Genomic DNA, 9,223 nt, shown 5'->3' with positions numbered 1-9,223 from the left:
AATATAGATATGGATAGTCAATTTTGGTGTATACATATAGTCAATTTTGGTACACAAAGTATGTATTTTTATATTGAGATTTTAGGCTATAAATACTCATGAATGCAAGCATTAAACTTGCACCATTTCTCACACTTACAAAGTGTTTCTTTCTTTCTCTCCATTATCATCTTTGTTCTTACACTTCATTATTAGTATTCTAAATCAAGAATCAAATCACTAAAGGTAGTTATAAGCCTACTGAATTATAACATCAAGAATCAAACCACTAAAGGTAGTTATAAGCCTACTGAATTATAACATCAAGAATCAAACCACTAAAGGTAGTTATAAGCCTACTGAATTATAACAGAATTTTATTTGCTGGATCAATTAATCGTATGCATAAATAAAATAAAATATAAAATATAAAATATAAAATATATAGTTAACGTAAAATAGAAATTAGAAATATAAATACTTATATTTATATATTTATTTCTTTGCATCTTCAAACCCCACCCTGTCTCGCCCACGAATCAGGAAATCACATAGGGGTGCATCACTCAAGTTTTTAACCTAAATTCTTCATTCATAATAATTTCGATCTCTCACTCGATTCCTCTGAATTTCAAGGCATAATCATAATATCATACAATGGTGAGCTTTCAATTTCTACTTGAATCTCATTGTCCATTTAGTAAGATCCGGTTTTTAAATCTACGATGGCATCTCATTTGATCATTAACGATTGTTCATATTTCAATTACACTACTAATTTTGATTAGCGATTTGATTGTTTACTAACTGAAATCGCTTAATTTTGTTTTTTTGTGTTAAACAGCCTCTCAGACTTGATATCAAGGTACTGTTAGTTACGTTAATTTGATTTCATATATATGCTGTATGAAATTTGTTTGATGTTGATGATGTTGATTTAATCATTTATTTTATTTTTGGCAGAGGAAGCTTGCTCAAAGATCAGAAAGAGTGAAATCTGTGGACCTGCATCCAACTGAACCATGGTAATGATGAATATTAATTTTGTCTGTGTGCATGTATACAGTTATTTGTGTAGCTATTGATGGATATGAGTATGTGTACTTGTGTCATTTTGCAGGATCCTTGCAAGTTTGTATTCAGGGACAGTGTGTATATGGGACTATCAATCACAGGTATAAAACGTTTGTAAATTAATTAAAATACTTGAACGCTTAAGGTATATGTATTTCAAGGTGTAGACTTTTGTATTTATGTAAATTAGAATGATTTTTCCAGCCATGATCTATGGAGCTAAGTTCACAGCCTTTTGTAAGATTTCGAGCTGTTGAGATTTAGATCTACAGTGGAAATATATACTCTGAATTATTTAACTTGTTGGGATTGTTAACTTCGCTGGTTACAAAACTACGCTACTTGTAGATTTATAGTGTTATCTAGCTAACATAAGTGTTTGGAAAATGACGCTCACAATTTACCAATATATGCTGTAAAATCAATTATATTCAGTATCATTTTAATTCTTTTTATTTTTTTTATCCTCTGTCTTAAATTCGTGGGCCACTCGGAAGTTTGCCTTTTGATGTTAACAAACTAGTAATTTATAAAAGAATATGGGAATTGAGAAATAACAGATGCTTAAAAGCCTACTGTATGCTAATTTATCTTATGGAGTAATGTGAATGGTGAATGGTGAATGGTGACTGATCTGAGTTCATAATTTCATATGCTTATGACTATTTGTTTGACTGATGATTGAACTGTGTATAGTTGGCTTTGGACTTTTGAATTCACGGTATATAGTGTTCTTTTTCATAGGCCTATGCGGCTATGCGAACTTAAACCAAATAATATGGAAATTGAAGTTTGCACCATGATACTGATAGAGGATGGGTAAACATGTATGTAGGAAGATGTTTGATGTAGGACAGTTTTATTCTCATTAATTTGAAACTATGAAGTAGAGTAGCCTTTAATTGTTTCATTCCAACATCAACAAGCTCCTGAGAACAAATATCATAATCTGCATCCTACACAAATCTAAATTTCTTTAAGTTACAGGGATTCATGGTGAAGTCAGCATAAGGAAACCTCAAATTAGTAAAAGACATATATTGAATAAAGCTGTGTTGTACAACCATTTGCTTTTTCTCACTGCTCTTTCCTTCTTTTAGTAATTTTTATTGATTATTTGATGCACATCTGATATAGTCTTTATTAATGTAGACTATGGCAAAGTCCTTTGAAGTTACTGAGTTGCCAGGTTCGTGAGATACATCTGTTTTCTTTTGTGTGTTCGGATGCATGGTTGGACTCATATGAACCTCTGTTCTGATTTGATGATTACATAATTTATTTGCAGTCAGATCAGCAAAATTCATAGCACGCAAGCAGTGGGTTGTGGCTGGTGCAGATGACATGTTTATCCGGGTTTACAATTACAATACAATGGATAAAGTCAAAGTGTTCGAGGCACATACAGATTATATTCGATGTGTGACTGTCCACCCTACCCTCCCATATGTATTGTCATCATCTGACGACATGCTTATAAAGCTTTGGGATTGGGAGAAGAGCTGGTTTTGTACTCAAATTTTTGAGGGTCATTCTCATTATGTGATGCAAGTGACAATCAACCCTAAAGATACTAATACTTTTGCAAGTGCTTCACTTGATCGTACTATAAAGGTAATTCTGATGAGCTTAATAGAATGAAACTTAATATTGAGAGTAATAAAGGGTGTTTGTTTTTAACTAGTTCAATATTAAATAAGACGCGTCTTAATACAAAAAAATCAAATAAGTGTGAAATTACTTTTTAGTCACCACTTTTTAAAAGTTTTTTAGTAAATGCTTTTATAACTATCCTACATAGAGTTGGTAATATCAATTATTCAGACGGTTATTGAGCACATAAAACAAATAATCATCATTTATCTATCACTTATTATCTTATATAAATGCAGACAACATGACTATATAAGAAAAAAAACAAACGGGTATTATCAGGCTAACATATACTAAAGATGTTTATGTTTCTGCATATGTCTTATTCTAGATTTGGAATCTTGGCTCACCTGATCCTAACTTCACACTCGATGCCCATCTTAAAGGAGTGAATTGTGTGGATTATTTCACGGGTGGTGACAAACCTTATCTAATTACTGGATCGGATGATCACACTGCTAAGGTTTGTGGTTACAGTCATTATTATGTTTTCTAAATTTTAGTGTTGTGTTACCATATAGTACCTATATGTATGACTGCTGTGTCTGTTAAAAAAACTTTCATAACAGGTGTGGGATTATCAAACCAAATCTTGTGTTCAGACTTTAGAAGGTCACACACACAATGTAACTGCTGTATGCTTTCATCCAGAGCTTCCAATAATTATTACAGGTTCCGAGGATGGTACTGTACGAATATGGCACTCGACCACGTACAGGTAGGTTATTTGTTATGATTAAATACTGTATTTGTTTATGTTAGTCATTAGTGGTTGAACTTTGAAGCATTTTTCAGGCTATTTGTAGTCCCACTACTAGATACCAAGAATTTTCTATAATTTTGTACATTTTCCATGTGTCATTACGTGCTTTTTAGTCACCTAGCTTCTGCACCACATAATTTTATTACTGAAACAATGCTCATAATTCGACATCCATACTGTTAGTTGTATCTGTACTGTTAATTCAGCAAGTAGAACGTAGAACTAACTATATGAGTTGCAGTTGTAACTGAAAGTTTCACTTTTAGGCAGTTTCAATGTTCCTCACCTTTTCTCATTTTTTTCGGTGCAGATTGGAGAACACTTTGAATTATGGACTTGAAAGGGTCTGGGCTATCGGATACATGAAAGGTTCACGTCGGTGAGTTATTTTCAAACTGTATATCGAGCTTGTTTTTAGCATTTGTGTTATTGCATTTAAAACGTTAAGGTTTCTTGTCGTTCTCTTGTTCAAAGTGTTTTCTGGTTCCTTTATTGTTTATGTGAAGAAGCTTCGTTCATGACTTATATCTTTACTTTGTGTTTGGTAATTATTTGTAGTAAAAGGTTTTTAAGATATTTAACAGTGTTGATGCTTTATCTTGAGATTATGTGTACCCTCATTTTGAATCAACTCATTTGCAATAGTTTGATCTACTTTACAGTATGGCTATTGGATATGATGAAGGGACAATAATGGTGAAAATTGGTCGGGAGGAGCCTGTAGCGAGTATGGATAATAGTGGGAAAATTATATGGTCTAAAAATAATGAGATTCAGACCGTTAATATCAAGAGTGTGGGAGCTGATCATGAGGTTTGCATTTGGTCCTCCTACAACAATATGATTGTCAAAATCAAATGTTTTTTTTTTTTTTTTTTGGTTATAATTATCATTGAAAGCTGACTTTTTAGATCTCTCTGACTCCCAGGTTTCTGATGGTGAGAGGTTGCCTTTAGCAGTCAAAGAGCTTGGAACCTGTGATATGTATCCACAAGTAAGTTGTGATTGCTTTTTCATATTGGCATATTGCCTTATCTCAAGTTTAAGATTCTAAACTAAAGAAGGCGATACATTAAACAAACAGTGAATTACACCACTTGAATCAGTATGATTGTATGAAAAACTATTCTTTGTAGTTGTACCAGTGGAAGAGTTGTTCTCTTAAAGAACTTGTCAAACTTCAAATGCTGCATCTAATATGAGATGTGGCGACAACATAAATATTAGTTTTTTACAATATTGGATTTTTCTTTGTTTAGAGCTTGAAGCACAACCCAAATGGAAGGTTTGTGGTTGTATGTGGTGATGGTGAATACATCATATACACAGCTTTAGCATGGAGAAATAGATCATTTGGGTCTGCATTGGAGTTTGTTTGGTCCACAGATGGTGAATGTGCTGTTAGGGAGAGCACAACTAAAGTCAAGATCTTTAATAAATCCTTTCAGGTTTGTGCACTTTTCTCTGCCTAATAATCTAATCAAGAGCAAATTTGTACTATTATCTTCAGGGATTTTATACCATTTTCAAATATTTAATCATGCGGGTTGAAACTTTAATTATTGATTTTGGCTTGGATGGTTTTGTTAATCAGGAAAAGAAGAGTATCCGGCCTACCTTTTCAGCGGAGCACATATACGGAGGATCTCTGCTAGCAATGTGCTCAAACGATTTTATATGCTTTTATGATTGGGCTGAGTGTAGATTAATTCAACGGATTGATGTTAATGTCAAAGTAATAATCCATTACTGGCTTACTGCATCTTCGTTTGCTTTTATTTCGATGTATCACCTTTTTTCTTTATATTTCTGCATAAGTGAATGAAGCAACTAAATTACTCTCTTTTCATTTTCATTTCTAGAATCTATACTGGGCAGATAGTGGTGATTTGGTGGCAATTTCCAGCGATTCATCCTTCTATGTACTAAAATACAACGTAAGATCCATATCTACATATTATTACCTAAACTCTGTTTATTTTTTGTGAAAAAGTGATTAATATGATGTGTTCGTGTCGCAGCGTGATGTAGTTTCAGCACATTTGGATAGTGGTAGGCCCGTAGATGAGCAAGGTGTTGAAGACTCGTTTGAACTTCTTTATGAAATTAGTGAAAGAGTTAGAACTGGATTATGGGTCGGAGACTGTTTCATATACACCAATACTTCATGGCGACTTAACTACTGTGTTGGTGGCGAGGTATAATTTGTTGATAGTAACTTTATAAGTATTGTATGTTGTCTAACGTTATATATAAGTAATAGGTATGGATTTATTTTTCAGGTAACCACAATGTTTCATTTGGATCGACCCATGTATCTTTTAGGATATCTTGCTAATCAGAGCAGAGTTTATCTCATTGACAAAGAATTCAAGTGAGTATATCTTAAAGTGTCAGCTTTAAACAATAGACGTTATGAACACCGTTGCTAATCCTTATCTTGAATTGTTACAACTTTAGTGTCATTGGATACACTTTGCTTCTTACTTTAATCGAGTATAAGACCCTTGTAATGCGTGGAGACATAGAACGAGCTAATGGAGTCTTACCGTCAATTCCAAAGGAGCATCATAATAGGTATATTTTTAGTAACTTCATCCTTACAATGCGAATACTCTAGGTTTATATGTGTTAGTTTGTTTGCACCTTTGCCCTTAGTGCGGGAGCTTATAGTTCATATGAGCTACAATCATCTTCTTGTTTGGTCATTGATAATGTTCTGAGTTCATAAGCATATCTATGATCTATTGTCTATATCTTAACTGCATATATGATTGTTTTAATAGTGTTGCTCGTTTTTTGGAGTCACGTGGTATGGTTGAAGAAGCCTTGGAAGTTGCAACAGATGCCGACTATAAATTTGAGTTAGCCATTCAACTTGGTAGACTCGAGATTGCAAAGGTATATATAGAGGTGTCATGGTAATGGGTCTGAAGTGGTTCAGGTCAAAATGGTTGATTTTTCACGTTTGTCTGGGACTTTGGGTTGGGTTAAGCCGAAACATTATTTGGCAAAAAACAGAACTTTCATTCTAAATATTTACTTTCTAAAATCTGACTTTGAAAGTTATATTATTGCACTGACAATATAATCTTAATGTATACAGGATATTGCATTGGTATCAGAGAGCGAGTCAAAATGGAAGCAATTGGGTGAATTGGCCATGTCTGCTGGAATGGTACTCCTTACTCAGTCAGTCGAATATAACTTTTTCTCATTTAAAAAAAAAAAAAAAAAAAAAAAAAAAACACTGAGGACACACCTTAAATTATAGCACTTATAAGCTCTTTGTGATTGAATCATTTTTGTTGGCCAAGATGAACACTATTAATATACAGTGTCGTTTGAATTCAGAGTTCTAAATTTGATCAATTTCTCTAAGTAATTATAATTTATGATTCAATCAACTATTAATCAGCTGCTGCTACTGTAAAAGTTATGGAGCCTCCCTTTTACCTTAACTTTGTTCATCCTGGAAGGTTTAAAAACTGCAAGAAGTTGATTGCCTTTCTTCAGCCCGAATACTTCCAATAAATAAATTATATTTAGAAACTATAAACTAATAAATTTAAAGATGTAAAGCAACCAAGCAATAAAATTAAAGTAAGTTAGAAAAGGAAAATGGATACAGGAGTAGCATAGTGAAAGGTGACACTATTCATACTAGCTTCCAATATTTTTACTATAGGTTAGTTAGATATGTATTTGTATGGTGGGCTTGTGCCACTACTGAATTTCATCATGGCTCTTTTTTTGTACGTACATTGTATGTAATCATAATTAACGTATGGCTCGTTGCAGTTGGACATGGCAGAGGACTGTTTGAAGCATGCAAATGATTTGAGTGGTTTGTTGCTTCTTTATTCTTCATTAGGAGATGCAGAAGAGATAGCAAAGCTTGCATCTCGTGCTAAAGAGAATGGGAAAAACAATGTGGCATTTGCTTGTCTCTTTATGTTGGGTAAATTGGAAGACTGCTTGCAGCTGCTCGTTGACAGGTTACTAACATTTCGTTATTATTTTCAACATCCATACGAAGTCTTCCTTATATATAGTGGTGGCTAGATTGTGGCCAGACGTGTATTTGGGTAACTGGTCTAGGGTCAAAACGAGTTTGAGTTAAACCGGGTCATTTTTTCACAAGTCGTAACGGTCCTGGGCGCATTTTGGGCGACTTTCTATAAGTTTGACACAGTCCCTCTTCAGATGTTGTATTTGAATCGTTTGAGGTTAAGAAGAGCTCAAATCGTCCTGTTTATAAGTAAATCGGTTGAAATTACCATCTCTATTCGTAAAAAAAAAATTCTCATTGGTTACACTTTCCCTGCAGCAATCGAATACCTGAAGCTGCTCTAATGGCACGGTCTTATCTTCCCAGCAAGGTTTCTGAGATAGTCGCCCTTTGGAGAAAAGACCTTAACAAGGTTAGTTTTGTAATTTGTAGTATTTAAATTTAAATTAAATGTTTTCTTTATTAGTTCTGTTGCTTGTTATTTATTACTGTAAATTCACTCTGGTTAGGATAATTTTACAACAGTCTTTGTATATATAATAACGATGATAATGAATTTAAGGTGTGAGTGATTTGACACAATGCGTGTGCAGGTGAACGTTAAAGCCGCTGAATCTTTAGCAGATCCTGAAGAGTACCCAAATATGTTTGAGGATTGGCAAGTTGCTCTTGAGGTTGAAGCGAAGGCTGCAGAGACTAGGTTCCATTTTTTTATTTTTATTTTATCTTAGTTAATATGGTCTTGTCTGAGTAACAGAATCTAGCTTTGTTTTAGAAGCATATTTTAGGTTTCTCGTACAATGTTCAAGAATTGGATGCCATTTTGACAATAATTAACGTCAACTGTTGTGTAGGGGTAGTTATCCGCCAGCCGTAGAGTATGTGAACTATGTTGACAGACCACATATCAATCTAGTGGAGACTTTCAAAAACATGCAATTGGATGTCGAGGAACCACTGGAAAATGGAAAGTTGGATCACGAGGTACAATTTTGTATTATTTTTTTCATAAATAAAAGTTCATTAATTCATTGAATTGGTACGTCTGATACATATATATTTATATGCTTTTAGGCGCAGGATGAGGAACATAATGAAAATGAGGAAGAATTTGTTGATGGTGAAGAAGAGGAGGTTCAAAATGAAGTTGTTGCAATGGATAATGATTCTACTGATGGTGCTGTACTAGTTAATGGTGATGAAGCTGACCAAGTGTGAGGTATCCTTATTGCTTGAAAATACTTTAGCATCGACATTCGGTGGTCCCTATAAAAAAAAAAAAAAAAAAACTCAAAACCTCTTACGTCGCTTTTTCAAAAAAAAAAAAAAAAACGTTATTATTTTGAGTCATTTTCATAACCATATCTAATACAGTGATCATGTTCATAATGCAGGATCAACGGTCTGATATGAACATGGGTGTAATTTTGTAGCACATCGAGTTTCTGATTGGCAACATATGATACAGACTTGAGTTTAGTAGTGAGTGATATAGTTAGTTACTCACTAGATGTTTTATGAATATTTTTCTTCGGGCAATTTTTATTGTGATTTAGAGAGATATTTTGCTTCTTATTATTATAGGTTTGGGTGATGGGTGATAATGATCATATAGTTTTCTTTTTCATCTCATTATAAATTATAATGGCGTTTTCTGTTTTCTTCCTGGCTTTGTCTTTAGAATGTACGAGTTAAACACAAAGTAATAATGTTCTGCTCTTGTCAAGGTGAAGTTCATCGTG

The 9,223-nt window shown here is 33.6% G+C and overlaps 1 protein-coding gene across 1 annotated transcript; it reads left to right on the top strand.

Annotated features, from left to right (window-relative positions):
* The first annotated feature begins 500 nt into the window (after positions 1 to 500).
* LOC139871985 (coatomer subunit beta'-2-like) lies at positions 501 to 9,070 on the top strand. The gene is made up of 25 exons (XM_071859756.1): positions 501 to 639; positions 824 to 844; positions 943 to 1,004; positions 1,100 to 1,154; positions 2,206 to 2,242; positions 2,342 to 2,667; positions 3,038 to 3,169; positions 3,276 to 3,424; positions 3,780 to 3,848; positions 4,132 to 4,282; positions 4,398 to 4,463; positions 4,729 to 4,917; positions 5,064 to 5,204; positions 5,332 to 5,406; positions 5,491 to 5,667; positions 5,752 to 5,843; positions 5,930 to 6,046; positions 6,256 to 6,370; positions 6,576 to 6,647; positions 7,271 to 7,467; positions 7,800 to 7,893; positions 8,075 to 8,181; positions 8,336 to 8,465; positions 8,556 to 8,700; positions 8,876 to 9,070. The coding sequence occupies exons 1-24, from the start codon at positions 637 to 639 to the stop codon at positions 8,697 to 8,699; spliced, it is 2,721 nt and encodes a 906-aa protein (XP_071715857.1). The 5' UTR covers positions 501 to 636; the 3' UTR covers position 8,700; positions 8,876 to 9,070.
* Positions 9,071 to 9,223: the final 153 nt, after the last annotated feature.

Source organism: Rutidosis leptorrhynchoides, chromosome 10 (assembly GCF_046630445.1).
Source record: "Rutidosis leptorrhynchoides isolate AG116_Rl617_1_P2 chromosome 10, CSIRO_AGI_Rlap_v1, whole genome shotgun sequence".
NCBI classification, from domain to species: Eukaryota; Viridiplantae; Streptophyta; class Magnoliopsida; order Asterales; family Asteraceae; genus Rutidosis; species Rutidosis leptorrhynchoides.
This window is presented reverse-complemented; position numbering and strand designations above follow the sequence as displayed.

Excerpts from the sequence above, each read along its gene's own strand:
- LOC139871985 (XM_071859756.1), top strand. Across the intron at positions 2,668-3,037 it reads CACTTGATCGTACTATAAAG|ATTTGGAATCTTGGCTCACC; the intron begins GTAATTCTGATG and ends GTCTTATTCTAG. Across the intron at positions 7,468-7,799 it reads TTGCAGCTGCTCGTTGACAG|CAATCGAATACCTGAAGCTG; the intron begins GTTACTAACATT and ends CTTTCCCTGCAG.